Genomic DNA, 19,923 nt, shown 5'->3' with positions numbered 1-19,923 from the left:
CTCCAACCCTAAACCCAACCCTAATCCTAACCCCAACCAACCCCAACCCCCACCCAACTCCAACCCTAACCACAACCCTAAACCCAACCCCAATCCCAACCTTAAACCCAACTCCAACCTTAAACCCAACCCCAGCGCCAATCCTAACCCCAACCCTAACTCCGATCTTAAACACAACTCCAAACCCAACCCCTACCCCAACACTAACCCCAACCCCCACCCAACTCCAACCCAAATCCTAACCCCAACCCTAACCCAAAACCATTCAAATAAAATGCTTGTTTCCCCTCAGTGTCAGTGTGGTGTTTTTGTACAATGCCAAAGCCTGTGGCATTGCGTGTACTGCTACTCCAACGTATGTCCAATGTATACTGCTACTCCAACGTATCTCCAATGTATACTGCTAATCCAACGTATCTCCAATGTATACTGCTACTCCAACGTATGTCCAATGTATACTGCTACTCCAACGTATGTCCAATGTATACTGCTACTCCAACGTATGTCCAATGTATACTGCTACTCCAACGTATGTCCAACGTATGTCCAATGGGTACTGCTGTGTTTCAGTGAAGCTCCCTATGAGGGCTGTAGGTCACGTCGCTCAGCAGAACTAAGCTGAGCAAGCCAAATGTGAAGGACGGAAAAACAAAGCACAAACATTCTGCTGTAGAAAAAGCAAAAAGCCACACATCTACAATCTAGTCGTGCAGAGCTCGGAAACAAGCGCCCTGCAATTCCCTTTTGATCGTATTGCTGCTGTTTGCATCCTGGCAGTAGTCACTGAAATATTGTTCACGGGAACAATACAACAAATAGAAGGCCTCCTGGGGGCACGAGGAAGACATGGCAAGTCCTCCGTGGGGGTGATGATGAGGAGGACGAGGAGCTTCATCACCTGGCCTGAGGGGGAGGACTGGCGTCAGCACACGTTATGGCTTGGAGGGCTTCTTCGGGCAAAAGTGACGGGTCGCTGAGGATGGACGTGCTGGTGCTCAGGTGGCAGAGGGTGCTGCGGACCACTGGAACGAGACACGCCCGAGTCCAGTCAACATTTGGGCAAAAAGCTAAGGACCCGTCGCTACTCTTCTTCTGTTGGAAATATAACGAGGCTCATACATAAAAATATATATATCAAATATAAACAATGTGTTCGCTTAAACTTGTCAAAGATCCTCTATACAACAGGAGCGCTTGGTTGGTTTAGGGACCTGCTGAAAAACAGCAGTTAAGGTGAGGGGTTGTTGCAGCTCTACAGCAGCTCATAAAGTACTCAGCCCTGTTACTATGAGGAGGAGCTACCTCGAGGTTACCAAGCATGCCTTGCGGGGCTGACAATCCAATGGAAAAAGTCAATTTTGGTCCTACGCCTTTGAAAGCCCATTTACTTGCTGGATGATTTTTTGTGTTATATTATTTTATATTTCCATAGTTACAGCGTTGAAAGCCTTTTATAACGTTCTAAATACAATTTTGCCACCATTAGAGCCCTGTAGACATGAAATAGCAGCCCTACAGTCACCTTTACACTCATTAATTCATTCATTTTCTACCGCTTATCCTCACAAGGGTCGCGGGGGTGCTGGAGCCTATCCCAGCTGTCTTTGGGCGAGAGGCGGGGTACACCCTGGACTGGTGGCCAGCCAATCACAGGGCACATATAGACAAACAACCATTCACACTCACATTCATACCTATGGACAATTTGGAGTCGCCAATTAACCTAGCATGGATCCCAATCAAGTAAATAATACTTTGTGTTTTTTGTGACTTTGTCCACATATACATATATATATATATATATATATATATATATATACACAGTAAAGTCTCGTTATATCGATATTGGTTATAACGAATTACTACTTATTACAATAGTATTTTCATTTCCCGGCAAATTTCTAGTCTTTTATGATATAATTAGTTCCGTTAGTACGATACCCGGTTATTATGATAATCCGGTTACTACGATGCCCTTTTCATCTCCCGCCAGCCAATTTGGTCTGCTTATATCGATACAAAAGCAGCTTAAATCAATCTTTGCTTAAGGATTTCCATACCAAAAAAGAACACGGCGAACGGCTGCTTCCAGTCAACTTTATTTTTCACACTTCCACCACCAGAGCGCAGCACACACACCGATTCCCGCACTTCCTGGTTCACAGGTCATGCTCAACCCGCCCCACATAGCTGGCCAAACACATGCCTGCAACAGAAGAACCAACTGACATAGCATACACACCTATTCCAACGAAGACACAAGCGTACAAATACATGTATTTAATTGTGTTGTATTCAGATATCTTTTTATCGCTTGCAATAATCACTGTTTTTCATATGTACATGCTGGCGTTCGTGGTTTCTCTCGTGTGTATAGATTCTATACTGGCATGTGTTTGGCCAGCTATGTGGGGTGGGTTGAGCATGACCTGTGAACCAGGAAGTGCGGGAATCGGTGTGTGTGCTGTGCTCTGGTGGTGGAAGTGTGAAAAATAAAGTTGACTGGAAGCAGCCGTTCGCCGTGTTCTTCTTTGGTATTGAAATCCTTAAGCAAAGATTGATTTAAGCTGCTCGACATTGTTCGATACTATAGAACAGGGGTGGGCAAACTTTTTGACTCGTGGGCCGCGTTGAGTTAACAAAATTGTCCGGGGGGCACCGGAAAATATATTTAACACACACAATATTTTACGCTTATAATTCTATTCTAACATTCTGCATTGTATTAGTTGTCTAATTTATTTGTAAAAGTGTCATACTATCAGCTGTGTGTCCCTTTTTTCAGGAGCACTTTAAACATCAGACCACATCAAATTACGAAATAGAATTTTACATTTTTTTGTGTGTTTTTTTTTTTAATCCGACTTGCAAGTCATGTTGCCAGCTTGTATGTTAAAAGTTGAAATACTTAGAAAGCAACTGGCCGGATTCAAACGCTTGGTGGGCCGCATGCGGCCCCCGGGCCGTAGTTTGCCCACCCCTGCTATAGAACAATGTCGAGTGCATTATTGCCCACTTTTAATGCAGTTCGGCGCAGGATCGGATATATGGATAGTCCGGTTATATCGGTATTTTTTCCGACTCCTGAGAATATCGATATAACGAGACTTTACTGTATATATATATATATATTATGTATACATAAAAAGTGTGATAAATCTTGGAGAAATATGAATGAATAGTGTGTGTGTGTTTGAGACTGTACTCACTGGGTCTGAGGGCAATGAGGGAGCAGTGTCGCTCCAGCCACTCCAGTGTGGTCTTGCCAAGCTCGCCTCGGCTCGTGGTGGACACCATCTTGTTGAAGGACTCGAAGAGAGGCTTGATGATGACGCTGAACTGAGGGAGCGTGATGTCAAGGCTCGACACGACAAAGACAAACTCTGGGCCCCGACTTGAGCTTTAAAAACCACCGTTCGGTGAGTGTGGACCGCTGTCTGCCATACCCAGTAGGGGGCAGTGTTACATCGGCATTATATGTACATTGACAAGGCCAAGTGGGCTGATGGGGCCTCCGAGGGATGCGCCGTCGAGCCATATGGCGGCTAAATCCTCATGAGGGTGGGGGAGGGGGGAGGGGGTGCTGGAGCCTATTCCAGCTGTCTTTGAGCGAGAGGCAGGGTACACCCTGGACTGGTGGCCAGCCAATCACAGGGCACATATAGACAAACAACCATTCACACTCACATTCATACCTATGGACAATTTGGAGTCGCCAATTAACCTAGCATGTTTTTGGAATGTGGGAGGAAACCGGAGTACCCGAAGAAAACCCACGCATGCACGAGGAGAACATGCAAACTCTATGAGGGTAGAATTGAACTCGGGTCTCCTAGCTGTGAGGCCGCTAACCACTCGGTTAGTAAGCTAATGGATTCAAGATATTTCATGACACAGTTTTACATCAAAATGGCGTCTGTTTATGCAATAGACTTAGGCCTCAGCAGGTTTGGCGCCAGCTGCTTATAAATGATTTGGGAGAACATGCAAACGCCACACAGAGATGGCCGAGGGTGGGATTGAACTCGGGTCTCCTAGCTGTGAGGACTGCGTGCTAACCACTCCACTACCTAGTTAGCTAATGCATTCAAGATATTTCATGACACAGTTTTACATCAAAATGGCGTCTGTTTATGCAAGAGACTTAGGCCTCAGCAGGCTTGGCGCCAGCTGCTTATAAATGATTTGGGAGAACATGCAAACTCCACACAGAGATGGCTGAGGGTGGGATTGAACTCGGGTCCCCTAGCTGTGAGGTCTGCGCGCTAACCACTCGGATTTGACTCTACCTGTCTGCTATTGACTTGACCATGCACGTCTGTGCTTGAGACCTGCAAAAAACCTGCCGTTAATCCAGGTGACGTACATTCCTGCGATACGCCATCTGGCCTGGCAATAGCCGCTACAATCCGGTACTGTCCGTTTGTAATGACCTGAAAAAGGATACAATCCAGAACTTCCAGTTCTGCAGAGTGCGCCGCTTGACATACTCATTGAACTTGTACTGTATGTGCTCAAAGTATTCCTGCGTTATCAGCGCCCCGCTCTCAGGTAGTTGGTCGTGACACAGGCTGCGACAGAAACAAAAAGGCAGGAGACAAGCGGTGACGCCACTGTGCGGGTGCCGGCGTGGGGGGAGAGCATGACCTACCAAATGAGCGCCACGTCCGTACCTGATGGAGGCGTTGAGATCGGCAATCTCCTCCTGCAGCTTCCAAATTTCCATCTGCATCTCCTCCCTCTTCTGCTTGAGTTTTTCAATGTGCTCCACGGTCTTCTGGATTGTGACCGCATTTGTCTGTGGGAGTTTCGGAGACAAACGCCGGCGCATGAAAGAACTGTTTCAAGCACACCAGACTCAAAGTGCGTTCACTGAGAAAAATGGCAGGACGAGCACATCCGCATCCCACGAGTGCATGACACCGCATGACTTTCCTGAACAACTGGACTATTCAGGCTGTTGTGGTTATTTCTAGCAGGGGTGTCCAAAGTGCAGCCTGGGGGCCATTTGCGGCCCACGGCATATTCTAAAATATTCATTCATAAATTTTCTAGGGTTGCAGGGGGTGCTGGAGCCTATCCCAGTTGTCTTTAGGGCGAGAGGCGGGGTACACCCTGGACTGGTGGCCAGCCAATCACAGGGCACATATAGACAAACAACCATTCACACTCACATTCATACCTATGGACAAATTGGAGTCGCCAATTAACCTAGCATGTTTTTGGAATGTGGGAGGAAACCGGAGTACCCGGAGAAAACCCACACATGCACGGGGAGAACATGCAAACTCCACACAGAGATAGCCGAGGGTGGAATTGGACCCTGGTCTACTAGCTGTGAGGTGTGCGCGCTAACCACTTTCTACCGTGCAGCTCATTCTAAAATATTCATTCATTCATTTTCAACCGCTTTTTCCTCACGAAGGTCGCGGGGGTGCTGCAGCCTATCCCAGCTGTCTTTTGGGTGAGAGGTGGGGTACACTGTGGACTGGTGGCCAGCCAATCACAGGGCACATATAGACAAACAACCATTCACACTCACATTCATACCTATGGACAATTTGGAGTCGCCAATTAACCTAGCATGTTTTTGGAATGTGGGAGGAAACCGGAGTACCCGGAAAAAACCCACGCATGCACGGGGAGAACATGCAAAATCCACACAGAGATGGCCGATGGTGGAATTGAACCCTGGTCTCCTAGCTGTGAGGTCTGCGCACTAACCACTAAACCACCGTGCAGCCCATTCTAAAATATAATTTATATAAAAAAAAGTTTTGAAAATTGATACCAATATTGTGATATAGGACAAATCATGTTTAGTGCATAAAGTGGTCATATTGAAGGAAAAAATGCATTATTTAAAAAAAAAAAGACAGACTGGAAAATTAGGTTGCAGGAAAACTTACAATGTTATGGGAATGAAGAATAAATATTATGAGCATGAAGTCATAATTACGAGAACGAAATAGTTGAAATAAAAAAAAAGCAGAGAATAAAAGTTCCATTCTAACCAAAACAAAATGGCAATCTTACGAACATAAAATCATTAATATTATGAGCAAGAATAATGTCAATTCATCTTTCACCTCTGTGAACCACAGCTCCCCGGTTCCGGCAGCACTCATACAGCCACAGACTGTGACGCCAAGAGTTTCATATCTTGCTATTTGCTTATGTTGCCAGCGACTTGGACAACCATGGCTGTGTACTGACTCATAACTCTTTCCAAGCTGCACACTGACTCCTCCAAGTAGTTTGCATTCTATAGTATTGTCCCTTGAGTAGATACTGTGAGATACACTGAATGGCGACTGAGTGTGTAGGTTTTGTCACAATCCTTCTTACTGAGAAATAAACAAACAAACAGACGTGAAGACAATAACAACAACAACAACAACGGGTGTTCAACTGCGACAACACACTCACAGGGGACTTGGAGTTGAGGGTGGGAACGAGGCTGCAGAGCGTTTTGTAGCGACAGTTCATTAAGCGTCTGTTTTGCTCGGCTTGGTGTGCTCTTCTCTGGCTCTGGAAATGACACACAGACACACACACACACACGCTTACGTTAAAATGTGCTGCAGTTGAGTAGCACTAGGCCGAACATCAATTTAGGGTACAAGTGTGTGTTTATTATTATTTTTACCTGAGGTATTGTACTGCTGCTGATCAGAGATTGTGGACTGGGAACTTGATCAAAAGAACAAGGTGAACTTTGACCAGATCCAGACTGACCCTGGACTGGAGAACCAAAAAAAAAACCAAACAAATTACAATACAAGCATGTCCAAGGTGCGACACGTGGCTTATGCAAAAATGCAATTAAACAAAAAAAATTAGAAATGCTACATATCGGCTTGGGCGGCACGGCGGTCTAGTGGTTAGCACGCAGACCTCACAGTGAGGACACCAGGGTTCAATTCCACCAGCGGCCATCTCTGTGTGGAGTTTGCATGTTCTCCCTGTGCATGCGTGGGTTTTCTCCGGGTACTCCGGTTTCCTCCCACATTCCAAAACCATGCTAGGTTAATAGGTATAGGTATAGGTATGAATGGTTGTTTGTCTATATGTGCCCTGTGATTGGCTGGCCACCAGTCCAGGGTGCACCCGGCCTCACGCCCCAAGACAGCTGGGATAGGCTCCAGCACCCCCAGCGACCCTTGTGAGGATAAGCAGTAGAAAATGAACGAACGAACATATCGACTTTTTACCAATATCAGATACAGTCGTCCCTCGCTGTTATGTGGTTGCCTACGGCCAAGTGTTTTATTTAAGTCAATCTACATATTTTTGCCCACTTTCAAACATAAAATAGCTAAATGAACTAATTTAAAATTACAGAATGTGAGCCTTTAAGACCCCCAACTTGTGGACGAACTTATTCTACATCATAGATAGACATAGACTTTCTTTATTGTCATTGCACAATAACACAGCAGTGAAATTGCCAACGAAATGTCATTGCCTGGCTCCCGTGTAATAAAAAATAAAACATACAAAATACAAATGTAGAGAATAAATAGATTACATCAAATATGAAGAATATACAGCGTAATTTGTAACAGTAATTTGTACAAATAATTTAAATAATTTAGAATAAATAACAATAATTTAAAGTTTTGGTTATGCGTGTGGGCAGGTAGAGGGGCTTATTTGGCATCAGCGACTAGGTGTCTGTAATTGTTGGGTGAGTCCACCACTGAAGCACTGGACTGGAACAACAGGCTTTGATTGTAGGTTTCCATGACCCCACAACATGTACAATGTACTCACAAAGTCAAAAACTGGTTTTCTCTGATCGAACTGCAAGGATATTCTGTTTAGTAATTGTGACTCCTACGCGGTGGAATTTCACTTATCACAGTCAGGTGGAACCAGCCATTTAACCGCGATAAGGGATGGAGGAGGGATTACTGTACAGGTTGTTTTTTTCCGCTAAATGTATCTACAGGGCTCGGCTATTAAAAACTCAAATCAAAATGGCCCTAGGTGGAAAGAGTATGGGTACGCTCTGCTTTGTTGTGGTTAGCCTTCCTCTTGTGTTAGCTTTCTGGTATCATCTCTTATGTTAATGGGTCGGTTTTGACCCGTGTATTAAATCAGCTATAAAATACACTAAAAATAATAAGTTACCATCACATTTGCTTCTCATCTCTTGGTTACCTTCTTAGGCTTTCTCATCCATGAAAATGTTGGTTTTAATACTTTTGGTGTGGGCATGTAGGCCTTTTTTTGCCACTATAACCCTCGATTTCAATTTCCAAAAATGGTAAAATGAACCTCAAAAGAATCATATTAATAAATTGAAGGTTCTTTTGTTACCTGGCTATTACTGAGGGCTATAGAACATATCTCTTAAATCAATTAGTTTTATTTATTTCCTCATTTTAGTACTAATCACTAAAGAAACATCTATGTGTTTGGGTTAAGCAACAGAACTTTAGTATAAACTGAAATCAAAAAGCAGAACAGGCATTTTCCTTGGAAAAGGACAAGATGTTCATCCACGGTCATCATTGCCGTGGTTTGAACATCAGCAGAAGGAGCTGCACCCATTTCTACCAAACATCCCTGATAGGACCAAGCCTGTCAGATCTTCCTCTGGTCACCAAAAATGTGGTCCAGATCTTGGTCAAAATGAGAATCCCCTGAAGCTTACATGATGAGAAGAGGAGCTGGTTGCCATTGTGTTGACTAATTGTACACTTGTACAATTGTACATTGTACATCTCAGTTTTGGCTCAAAATATTGCTTTATAGTTATATTATTATAACCAGGTCGAAACCGACCCCAACAATACAGTGGTCATAATTTCAACCAGACCATTTTCAAATGTAGTAAAAATAATTTTTTTGGTTTTATTTTGTTGAAATAAGAGTTTCCTGACAAAGTCAAAAAGCCTTGATGCAATAAACAAATGTTATGTGATTCTTTGTATGCATTAAAATGTAAAACGGGTCGGTGCCGACACTAACACAAGAGGAGGGTTAGGTGTCACAGAGTCAGAGGTTACCCTCACCGATACTGGATGGCGATTCCTGCTTTCGGTTGTCCGAGGGGGCGATGCGCTGGGAAGACTTCTGTGTTTGAGGTACGACGGGAATTCCACAGGCCTGAGGGGGATACATAAACAGAGTATGTCACCGCCTCCGGCACAGTTCCTCACACCGCACACCGTGTACTTAATTATGTGTCTGATGAGTACATACCGCGATCATCACCGTTGGAGGCGGGGTCACGTCCGTTTTCATCGTTGGGATCATGGCTAGCGAGGATGAATAATGAAAAGTAAATAATAAAAATGTGACCATGTGAAAGAAACTACAGACCTGTGAAGTAAAGTTGCGGGGGGGTGGGCGGTTTGGCTGGGACGATTTTCTTTAATGGCCGTTTTTTGTGAGGGCTGGTCGTCTGTGGCCGCACAGGGACGGCGAACATTTGCTGGGGCTGCACGTTGGGGGCAGCGAGCTGATTCAACGATAGCAGCCGGGATGGAGGAGGTGGGGTCTGGGTACATGTGGAGCTGGCGGCCGCCGTCACCGCCGCCGCCGAGGAAGAGTGTGTGATGACGGAGGGCGCTAAGGCCACATCCAACGGCTCCGAGGGGGATGGTACCAGGGGTGGTGCCCCCACGTCCTGAATGGGAAGGCACTGAGACACCAGGGGACTGTGGGTGGAGACTGCAACGTGATTGCCCAACGCCACTTGACCCGGATAAAGAGGCAGGTAGTTTTCCACAATGGCGCCATCACTGTCTCCACTAGTTTGACAGGTCAGGGGGGAGGGGATCGCCATGGGGCTGACTGGGAGCTGCATGGATGACATTAACTGGACCTGGTGACAAAAACACATGAACTCTCTCATTGGTGGTTGGCCTTTTATTTATTACCTCTGCCAAGGCCACTTTTGTTGTCCTGACTATAGGTTTTTATATAAAGTATAAACCAGGATAGATTTTATGATAGGTAAGGAGTGGGAGTGAGTTCCCACTAAACGTTGGTAAGAATCCACACACATGCACACACTCCAAAAGTATCACCATCAATTACTATAATGGGAAACCTTTATCGCAATTTCATCCAGTTCGAAATACTGGTAGATACTGGTTTTTCATATTTAGAATGTCGTAAACAGGTTTTCATTTGGAGTGAATTCACTTATGTCTGGGACCAATTTACCGTGATTTTTGCGCCATTTTGTCCATGACAACAATATTTCCACAACAAGTCGCGTGTGATAATTCAGTTTAGTATGATTACTATGTTACATGGATTGGCTTGGTGTGGCTACTTTAAGGAAGAGAAAAGCAAGACAGAAGATGGGGGCACAGACTCTTACACAATTCCTGCTGGTGGTGGTGGTAGTCGTGAAGGTGGGTGGTGGTTGTAGTGTGTTAAAGGCACTGAGAGCCCCATTTTTTTTTTACCTGGGACGGGGACGGAGAGCTGCTGCTGGGCAGAGGGGGGGCTGACGGTGCGGTAGGGGAAACAGAGGGGAAGACGGGCTGACGGTAGCTGTGAAATAAGTCTGGAAACAAGAGGCTCTATGTTAGCAAGCGGTTAGTATAAAAATTAAAAATAAAAAAAAAACACAATTACACTACTTTTTGGGTTAGATTAGGCCATCTACTGTGTAGCTGAGTTACTACAAAACGTGCGTGATTCCTTTAAGTGTGCACCATTAGTGTGTTTAGAAATATACTAGCACCACATGACAAAGATCATCTCAAAGCCCTCCTCACAGACAAAAAAATCGCTCGCTTCCCTTGTTGTAAACAGGACGGTTTGATTCAGATTCTGATTGGAATACGATACATCAGTTATTCATTCATTCATTTTCTACCGCTTTTCCTCACGAGGGTCGCGGGGGTGCTGGAGCCTATCTCAGCTGTCTTCGGGCGAGAGGCGGGGTCCACCCTGGACTGGTGGCCAGCCAATCACAGGGCACATATAGACAAACAACCATTCACACTCACATTCATACCTATGGACAATTTGGAGTCGCCAATTAACCTAGCATGTTTTTGGAATGTGGGAGGAAACCGGAGTACCCGGAGAAAACCCACGCATGCACGGGGAGAACATGCAAACTCCACACAGAGATGGCCGAAGAGTGGAATTGAACCCTGGTCTCCTAGCTGTGAGGTCTGCGCGCTAACCACTCGGCCGCCGTGCCGCCCAACATTTATTTAATTAAAAGTAAAAGAAAAATCTTTGTATACGAAATATCCCATGTTACGACATGGACTCTGGTCGCATGGTGGGGGAGTGGGTAGCATGTAGGTCACACAGTCAGGAGACCTGGGTTTGAATCTCCGTTTGGGCATCTACGCGTGGAGTTTGCATGTTCTCCTTGTGCGTGTGTACATTCCAAAAACATGCTAGGTTAATTGGCGACTCCAAATTGTCCATAGGTATGAATGTGAGTGTGAATGGTTGTTTGTCTATATGTGCCCTGTGATTGGCTGGCCACCAGTCCAGGGTGTACCCTGCCTCTCGCCCGAAGACATCATTACCCGCACAACCCTTGTGAAGATAAGCGGTATAGAAAACAGATGCATGGATGGACGACCTGCGACTGCGCCTTAAATCATATTTTAGTTTTCAAATATAGTGGGTGTAGCTTATATACCCAAAATTGTGAGAGATTACAAGAGTCCTCATAACTATGATCAACAGGGCTTAACAGTTATAATGAAGGTAGCAGCATATATGATGGATGCCAATCTGGAGACTGGAACACCTACTACAGGGAGCAGCGGGAGAAACAAGTCAGAAAAAGACAAAAGTAATTAAATACATAATTAAATAAACAAGAATAGCTTAGTGCATAATAACCACAGCAAGCACCAAGTCAGTTTACGTCCATGACGCCATAATTCAAGTCATGTACGCCGTAACAGGTACCGTGCTGTGTTGCATGCTGACATTCTAGCTAAATTGAATCCTCAGGACTGTACTGGTCCCCCCCCGTTCCTGTTGTTTTTAAGAGTACCTTGTAATGGGTCAGAAGAGTCCTCCATAAAGTCGAGGTTGGGCTGTAAGGGGTTGAGTCTTGGTTGGATCATGTCTGCATTCCCTGCATACGCTGCAAAAAGATTTAGGTTCATTGAACAGGAGCCTCCCTTCTTGGCAACCCCCTCCCCCATTCATCTGGGCTTAAAACAATACCAACATGACATTACCTGTACAATGCTACTTACAGCACTATGCAAAAGACTGAATGATGTGTCCCTAGAGCTTGTTTATGAGCACCAACGTTTGTCAAAAAAACAGGCTTCACAATATCGTAAAATAAAGACTGGGGCTATACCAACATGAGAGATGTAGGTTTTATCATTGTTTTTTCTTAATCAAATAGGCTAACCTTGCATGATGTTGCTGTTACAATGTCAATGTAATGTTGGCACACATTAGCCACGTTTACATGAGGAGATTTTTCTCTTTCCGAATGACGTACTAAAAAACAGTGTATACATGGAAAGGAATATTCCAATCTCCTGTCTACATGCACCGCTATAATCAAACAGAATAGTCAATGGGGCATGCGCAGTAAAACGTACACATCACGTGATTCATCAAAGATGGCGGACGAGAGTGTGATTACCACGGTTGTTGGGACAGTTGCTACGCTTTTTTTTAAAGCAGCAACTTGAACGTTCAGTTTTTTTAAAGTTTGTATCAAAAATGAACTTTTCGCTGTAGTCCAGTGATGACTGCTCGCCGCCATTTTCAAAACCTGAGAGACATCTGCGTGTTACGTCACAGCTGAGCATCCGCTGAAAGAACGAACCCTGGCAACTTTTCGATTGAGCGGGTACAAGATACCTCAATCGGATTGGGGAAATGAATATTAAATCCCTGTGAATCCGATTATATATTCATTCGGATTGGTACTTTTTTTGGGGGAATGAGGTGTATACAAAGGAGCAAATAACCCGAATGGAATTGGAATATTTGGGTCCATGTAAACGTGGCTATTGTTTTGGCATAAAATACATCAAATGAAATCCCTACTGGGCTCTTTGGGGCTGGGCCACGCCGTGGGCTGGTGGAAGGTGCTGAACAACGTGTCTGAAACCTCCGAAATCAGAACCTCCATGTCAAAGAGGCTCTCCAGGTCCACTTCGCTCTCTTCATCCTGATAAAGGGAGACACGGTGCATGGCTGGAGGGACTTCCCCAAACAGCGATAACTGCTCCTTGGGCCCCTTTAGGCATTAGAAATGCAACCACCAAGCTGGTTAATGACACAAGCATGCAGAGCTGAGTGAGGTGTGCAGGCCTGTCACGATAATTGTTTTTTGCCGATTAACAATATGATCTACATTTCAATTGGAGTCACTTTTAGGAACACTGTGTGTGGAGTACGCCATTTAAGTTTAACAAGGTTTTGCATAAATTTGTACGTGTACATGTTTTAGAAGCAGCAAAATGCAGTTGAAACAAAATAACAATACGCAAACGGGCTGAAGAAAATATTTCACACTGTTTCCCCCTGCTTATTCAACATGATTGCAGTACACTTCAATTGACTGTAGTCCTTGTGTCATGACCCTTTAAGTAACCACACTGTTGCTGGTTGCTCGCTACCAACGGCGTTCACTTGCAGCACCGTGTGTGCACTCGCTAGCAACCCCCCCCCCACTGGGACAAAGAAACTGAATGACTGACAGGAGGGTTTCACGCCGTTCATTCCGCTATAGAACCAACGCACCCATGTGTGGAGACGGATGCACAGAGGACGAAAACAAACATGCGTGCACGCGCTATATACGTATGTAATAATAATAATAATAATAATATACCGAGGTCTGCAAAAGTATCGGTTGATTGACTTATTGATTATCGTAAGAGGCCTACAGGTGTGCAATTACGAAACGTGCGCTTGCTGTGAAAAACGGAATTCAAATTAAGGATGGGTGGAATCATAAATTATAATGAAATTATAGCTTTCAGTTAGCAATTTTAACAAACATATGTGCACTGTGATTGGCTGGCCACCAGTCCAGGGTGTAGGGCGAGAGGCGGGGTACAATCACAGCCAATCACAGGGCACATATAGACAAACAACCATTCACACTCACATTCATACCTATGGACAATTTGGAGTCGCCAATTAACCTAGCATGTTTTTGGAATGTGGGAGGAAACCGGAGTACCCGGAGAAAACCCACGCATGCACGGGGAGAACATGCAAACTCCACACAGAGATGGCCGAAGGTGGGATTGAACTCGGGTCTCCCAGCTGTGAGATCTGCGTGCAGCCCTCATACAGGTTTTATGATGACCTAATCACTTTATATTATTTCCTTCGAAAGTTTATCTTTCTGACTCACAAAAAAATTGATTCCAACGCCCTTCCATAGTTTGAATTGACAAATGCGTTGATGCTTTGGTGCACTTAGGCGAGGTTGACATGTGGCATGCGTGATTTTTAGTCTGTGCAAACCTTGAGCAGACTTGACAGGTCGTCATCCTTGTGCTTCTGCAACTGAAAGACAAGTCGGTGAACACGACGTTACGATGGCACTGACTGAATGCTTTGCCCGATCAAGCAAAACAAAACCACCGAAATTTTTTTAAAAAAGTGTGACTTGTATGACGTGTACATTTAACGAAATCTCAACTCTTTTCTTGAAGTACGTCCTCCACTTGTGATACTCTCTGATGACAATCTCGATTCTTCTCCTCCAGCATTTGCCCTCTGTGGTGATCATCTGCGGTGGAGGGAGGGGGGGTGATGTTATTGTTATTTATCTAAGAGGACAAGGCCTTCAACAGAACCAATGTTGTAATAGCGGTAAGGAACTAATTGCTCGGCAGGTGTTTAGCTGATGAGTTCATTTTAAACAATGCAATGGCAAGTGGAACGTGCACAACATGCTGAGTCATGCAACCAGTATTTCAAAGCGCATGCAGAGGTAGATACTTCAAATACAGTAACTGCTAAACTATATTGAGGGTTGCTTACAGCCACAGCTGTGCATGCCAATGTTTTTTGATCCAGTGCTAATTAGACCTTGGCGGTTACATATATTTTTTAAACCACCTGGCAACTACAAGGAGACTCAGGGGTTATTTGAGCAAAATGTCAATATTTTCGTACGTCGCACTTGTGTACTCCGTGTGTGTGTGTTAGAGGTCTACACGGAGCGGCTGGCCCCACGGCTGGCCGGACTCCTCGGCCACAGCTATGGAAAACTCGAGACTTGCTTTCCGCGATAGTTCTTCACAAATGTCTTAGTGTATTGAATTATGGTTTAGAAATTTGTGGAGATAATAAAAATCACTGAATGTCTTAACATTTCACCATTAAAAATAACATTCAACAGTGCAACATGCATAGAACTTTTGCACAAGCCACTGCTGCAGAAGACACTTGAGGTGCGCCTTCTGGAATTGTAAAAATGATCTTTAATATTGATAGCCTCATTTGTTTCTTGTCCATAATCCTTCCTTATATCATCTTTTTCACACAATTTATACTATCTTGAGCTGAAAAGAGGTCATTTAATTCGTAATTTAATTTAATTTAATTTAATGACGGCTGTGGCTGTCGTGCCAGGGCTGTGGGGCAGGGCGGCCAAGGAAAAGCACAGCCGTGTCGACCTCTAGTGTGTGTCGTGGCCCCCCATGTGTGGCAACGCAGGGTCAGATATGCCCCATACACATCGAGATCTTACTCCTTCATGGTCACCACATGATGATGACATGGACAGTCAGATGTTATTTTCCAAATGTTCACCTCTGTACTACGATGCTCCAGGTCTACATTTCCATGGAGAGGAGTCACAAAGTGGCAAACTGGATTCTTTCTTCTTTCCACATCTGCGAATGGGGAAAAAAAAAGTCACTTTGGTCCCCCACTTGACAGAGCTTGTGTGTCCTCCGGGTAGTAAGTCTTACACTGCATGTACCAGGCCCTCCAGATGGCGTTGTTGAGGCGGATCTTGTCTCTCCAAAGCAGCTTCAGACCCTTGAAGTTTTTCCATTTGGGGGACACCAGCTCGCCGCTGAGGAAAATGACCAGACAGTCACATTGGGAAGACGACGAGAATGTAGCGAAGGCCTGAAAAATTCTTGATTAATGTCATTTTGAAGACAGAAAAACATAACAGCCTGCAAAAACGTAACCTCCTTGGCCGAGGTAATAACAAAAGTTACGTTTATTTTATTTCAGAGCTGCAGGTAGAGAATGTGCAAAGCAGGAAGTGGACGATGAACTAGAATCAAAAGAGACAGGGGCAGTGTGGGAGAGGGAATTGCTGCCCATCATGGTTTTCAGTATTATGATCACTTAACAGAAAATCACAAGGACTCACAAATGACTTGAGAATTCTCCCCAAATTACTCAGTAAGATGGTGGAAAAGTGATTGCGGGACAAAGTGTCTGCATTTATAAGCAAGGCTTAAGAGGGAAAACCTGATTGTATCATGATTGTATTTTCCTTTTCTGCCTGCGTGGGTGATTTTTGTTTTCCTGCAGACTCAACAACACCAACCAAGTTGTAACCGCCCACTTGTATCCCAGTTTCCTTCCAGTGCTGCCCTTTTCCTGCCTGATTTCTTTCCCTATGGATGGCATTTTGAACGCTCTCCTGCCGACATGACGAAAATGCCTTTTTTAAATATGCACTACAACAACAGCAGTCCTAGTAGTTAGAGGCTTGCAGTAGTGGTGGTAGTGCTTCCCTGCTCTATTATTAGCCCTGCCAGCGATTCCAAGTCGGCGGTGCCATTTCGAAAAAGTCAGAGGGAATCCTCTTCTTGTTGTGACACTGCGGCTGTAAATAGAAAGCCTCGTCGTGTCTGCCGCTAACTAACTCCATGAAGACAGCGGCATTCAGTGACTGTACACGTAGCAAACAGTAAGAAATATGTGCAAATATGAAAAGAAATCTCATGTGTTGTGAGGGAGCCAAAAAAAATAGAGGCAACATTTGTGTCATGTCCTCTGATGAAAGAATTCAATGTACAAAAAAAATGTATGTTTTATTTACTATAAAATATAAATATATTTACAAACACAAATTATAATAAAAAAATAACATAAAATACAAATATCGTTCCAAAGCATGAAATATTTGTGTAAATTCTGCCATCAACTAACATTCATTCATTCATTTTCTACCGCTTTTTCCTCACAAGGGTCGCGGGGGTGCTGGAGCCTATCCCAGCTGTCTTCGGGTACACCCTGGGCTGGTCGCCAGCCAATCACAGGGCACATATAGACAAACAACCATTCACACTCACATTCATACCTATGGACAATTTGGAGTCGCCAATTAACCTAGCATGTTTTTGGAATGTGGGAGGAAACTGGAATACCGGGGGAAATTCCACACATGCACAGGGAGAACATGCAAACTCCACACAGAGACGGCCGAGGGTGGAATTGAACCCTGGATTCCTAGCTGTGGGGTCTGCGCGCTAACCACTCGAACACCGTGCAGCCTGTCATTATGTATATATCATTATATCACAATATTATTAACAGCACAAAAAAGATTGTTTTACATCAAAATAACACGTAAAGTGTTATCATCCAGCTTGACGCAAGGTTTTTTCTCACGTTTGTTGCACATAAATAAGCTTGCTCCTACAAAAGTTACTTTTTGCACGATAGTGAAACATTTTCTTCCCATGACTCTTTGTTTCATGTTACAGCATTCCTGTGAACATGCAAACTCTAGACAGAGACGGCCGAGGGTGGAATTGAACCCTGGTCTCCTAGCTGTGAGGTCTGCACGCTAACCACTCGACCGCCGTGCTGCTGTTCATCAGATTATCAATGCAGGACAATGCGCCTAACGCCAGTCACTCAGAGCACCAATGCATTTCCCGACGGATTCCATCTCACAGCAGAGGTCATGACTTCCTCAATCCCCTGACCAGCACCTCGCCTCGCCTTCCCCCACAACTCTGCGAGTGAACTGTTACGAGTGAACACGCCCGGGGCCTGCTGGCCCTGCGCTATCAAAGTGCGTCATCCGTCTGCTTTCAAACAATTAGGGCCACATTTGCAGTTTGATCAGGCTTGTTGTGTTGTGTTGCTTGGCTTCCGCCTTAAGTCTTGCATGTTCATTCAACGTGATGACTAGGAACAAGGAACTTGTTGTATTCAATTAAGGGCTGTGATGTAAAGTCCCCGGAGAGTACTTAGCCGGAAAGGGAAAGTTTCAAATGAAAGCAGTAATTCACAACTTTGTTTCGTTGGCCTTTTTGTGCCATTCAGGATGGCAACCTCTCACACGGCTACAATTTATGCTACAGTTCAGCCAATAAGAACCTGTCATTTGCTAAAAATAAATGAATAATTCACACATTCATTATTAATGAGCTATATAATAAGATGTTACACGCTTTTGAGTATAATTAGAGCACTGTATACATGAAATAACACCCCTATAGTCACCTACACACTCCTGTTACTCTTTGTTTACACCACATTGAGCAACATCAACGCAGGATACTGGATCACTGCAAGGACACAAGAGACGGCCGCCGCTATAAGCATATTATGCTAGCAAACTCATAAGTTAGCCTCCAATGTATTTATTGTAAACTTAAAGGATTTCAAACGGAGTCAGAAAGAAGAACGAAATAAGAAGCCAACAAACGTATCCCTTCTGCCGCTCCTTCTACCTCCGTCCCCGACTAGACCACTTCCACACGCAATGGGAGGAGAACATATTTTCATTATGTCATGGCTGACTCCATGCAGTGTCAAGATAATGTAATGTAACGTCTAGTGATTTATTCATTACATTTTGAAAAGATTTTGGCAGATGAGTATAGATTGTAATGATAAAACCAAATAATTGACCTTATTCATCCACTTTTATCAGTTAATGCGCTATTTACTGTTACAAATGATCTATTATTTCCCTCCCCATTAGAAAATGTTGACGTTTAAAGATATGAATAAACTATCAGTCATTGCTGACACCTGGAGAAGGGTTGGGCTTGAGTAAACTCCATTTCTTCCTGCTCCTTTTCAGACATGATGAATGGGTTTAACTGTAAACATATTACACATGATGGAAAGCAATAAAGCCATTGTCATTACTCTCAGGTCTAGTGTTTACTGTACACTCATTATAAGAGTGCTCACCTCTGTTGTGTGAACATTTATGTCGCCTGCATAACACTAAATGACAACTCTGTTGTCCATTAGAGGATTGTATGGGTCATTAAATGTGACGTACCTGTATGCAAGTGTCATGCACTCAAAGAGCTTGGTGAGGGATGCGTCAATGGAGATGTGGGACGTGCTGGCCTTGCCAAAGTGGTACGTCTGACAGGTCTGCTTGTTGACAGTGTCGAAGTCGTAGCCTTTCTTTGGGGGGTGCTCGCTGTGCGGCGACGACACCATGAAGTGCCCGCTGTGGATGATCTGCGACTCCAGCCCGTTCTCGGTCCTCCGCAGGCCCATGCTCGCCTCCTCCGCGTCCGAGTCGTCATCCTGCTCTTGCTTTACGCCCGGCGGCGTGCGATGGTGCAGCTGCCTTGCGCCGAGCTCCATCGAAGCCGTGATGACGCTTCTTTGCACCGCGAACAAATAGCTAACGTTAGCCGGCCAGCTAGTTAGCTAGCTAGCTAGCCCAGGGACCCGTCATGAGGCTGGCCGACGACTACGTGGCTATTCGTTCAAAGACTCAGGTTGTCGCCCATTTAACCATTTAACCCATTTCTTTAGACCGCCAGCTCGTCGGTAATACTAACTCGGAACGTCTCGGTGTCTTTATGGACAGTTGACAACAGACCAGCTGACACAACTGCCTAAAAAATGGGGCGGGCTTTCTGGAGCTTGGAGCAGGAAGTGCTCCTGTACCAAGGTTTCTGATTGGTTGGGAGCCGAGTCCCACCCACTTCGGTATGTCATATAAATACAGCCCAGGTCGCTTTGTAGGTCAAG

At 44.6% G+C, this 19,923-nt stretch overlaps 1 protein-coding gene across 5 annotated transcripts; it reads right to left on the bottom strand.

The window, feature by feature from the left end:
- Positions 1–248: 248 nt before the first annotated feature.
- mlxip (MLX interacting protein) lies at positions 249–19,830 on the bottom strand. 5 transcript variants are annotated; one of them, XM_058070991.2, is made up of 17 exons: positions 19,214–19,830; positions 15,912–16,018; positions 15,751–15,833; positions 14,615–14,722; positions 14,455–14,496; positions 13,021–13,213; positions 11,999–12,091; positions 10,431–10,531; positions 9,334–9,838; positions 9,214–9,269; positions 9,024–9,117; positions 6,650–6,744; positions 6,430–6,531; positions 4,674–4,798; positions 4,448–4,571; positions 3,210–3,339; positions 249–1,022 (listed from the first exon to the last, which is right to left on the bottom strand). In XM_058070991.2, the coding sequence occupies exons 1-17, from the start codon at positions 19,528–19,530 to the stop codon at positions 895–897; spliced, it is 2,403 nt and encodes an 800-aa protein (XP_057926974.2). In that variant the 5' UTR covers positions 19,531–19,830; the 3' UTR covers positions 249–894. The 5 variants fall into 5 exon arrangements, with proteins under 5 accessions (XP_057926974.2, XP_057926976.2, XP_057926975.2 ...); XM_058070993.2 differs by having other exon boundaries at positions 13,021–13,144; XM_058070992.2 differs by having other exon boundaries at positions 14,633–14,722.
- Between the last annotated feature and the right edge of the window lie 93 nt (positions 19,831–19,923).

Source organism: Doryrhamphus excisus, linkage group LG3, assembly GCF_037039965.1.
Source record: "Doryrhamphus excisus strain RoL-2023G ecotype Guam linkage group LG3, RoL_Dexc_Guam_v1.1, whole genome shotgun sequence".
Taxonomy (NCBI): domain Eukaryota; kingdom Metazoa; phylum Chordata; class Actinopteri; order Syngnathiformes; family Syngnathidae; genus Doryrhamphus; species Doryrhamphus excisus.
Note: the sequence above shows the minus strand (reverse complement) of the source record. Positions and strands in the feature narration are given on the sequence as shown.